Source organism: Seriola lalandi, unplaced genomic scaffold (genome assembly GCF_002814215.2).
Source record: "Seriola lalandi dorsalis isolate HSWRI2012SDOR001 ecotype SW California unplaced genomic scaffold, Sedor1 jcf7180002054593, whole genome shotgun sequence".
NCBI classification, from domain to species: Eukaryota; Metazoa; Chordata; class Actinopteri; order Carangiformes; family Carangidae; genus Seriola; species Seriola lalandi.
Window position 1 is genome coordinate 1 of NW_019525146.1, and position 739 is coordinate 739.

Genomic DNA, 739 nt, shown 5'->3' on the forward strand with positions numbered 1-739 from the left:
GTGGGCGGGGCTTGGTGGCTGCTTGAGATGATGTTGCATCCTCCAGGCTGTGAAGCTGTGTGAGGAGGAGGTTGGAGGTTTCCAGCTCATTAACTGGAGTTAATCGATCAGAAACACCTCCTCATCAATACTCATCCATCAACTCCCTGGTTTCCTTTTCTCCTTTTCTTTTCTTGACTTTCGTTCCAGCGATTTGGTTTCCTCTCATCACTTTCTCTCTTCTTCTTCCAGTTTTTTTCCCATTCTTCATCTGCTCAGATCTTTTTATAAATCCTCTCCTCCTTCTTCATCCTTTCCCTCCATTTTTCCTCTTTACTTTCTCTCTATTTTTCTTGAATCCCAATTTCCTCTTTCCTCTTTCTTTCCCCTGTTGTCATCGTTCTTTTGATTTCATCCTCCTTTTCCTTTTCTTCTCCAATTACTCGACATCTTATGTTTTTTTTGTCTTTTCCTGTCTTTATTTTAAAGTCCGATAACTACATCTCGTCTCTTTCTGCAGATATACAGTATATTCATATATCAATATTCTTCCTCCTCTCCCTCCTCTTCCTCCTCCAGGTCTGTCTATTCGCAGCGTCTGCTGGCGAGCCGACCGGATCCTGGCGGGAACCCAGGACAGCGAGATCTTTGAGGTGAGGAAGAAGATAAACGGCAGGAAACGAGAACTCAGCCCCGTGCTGTTCCTCCCTGCAGAGGCGCCTTTTAAACCCTTTTATTTTGGTGCAGTAACCCCCCCCCC

The 739-nt window shown here is 44.9% G+C and overlaps 1 protein-coding gene across 1 annotated transcript in view; it reads left to right on the top strand.

Moving 5' to 3' along the window:
- Positions 1-558: 558 nt before the first annotated feature.
- Positions 559-739, top strand: part of LOC111664586 (echinoderm microtubule-associated protein-like 6) — a gene marked incomplete at both ends in the record, with an annotated part of 21,168 nt that continues 20,987 nt past the window's right edge. The window contains one exon of the mRNA XM_023419247.2: positions 559-632. Coding sequence (XP_023275015.2) covers positions 559-632 — 74 coding nt within the window. The remainder of the gene's footprint in view (positions 633-739) is intronic.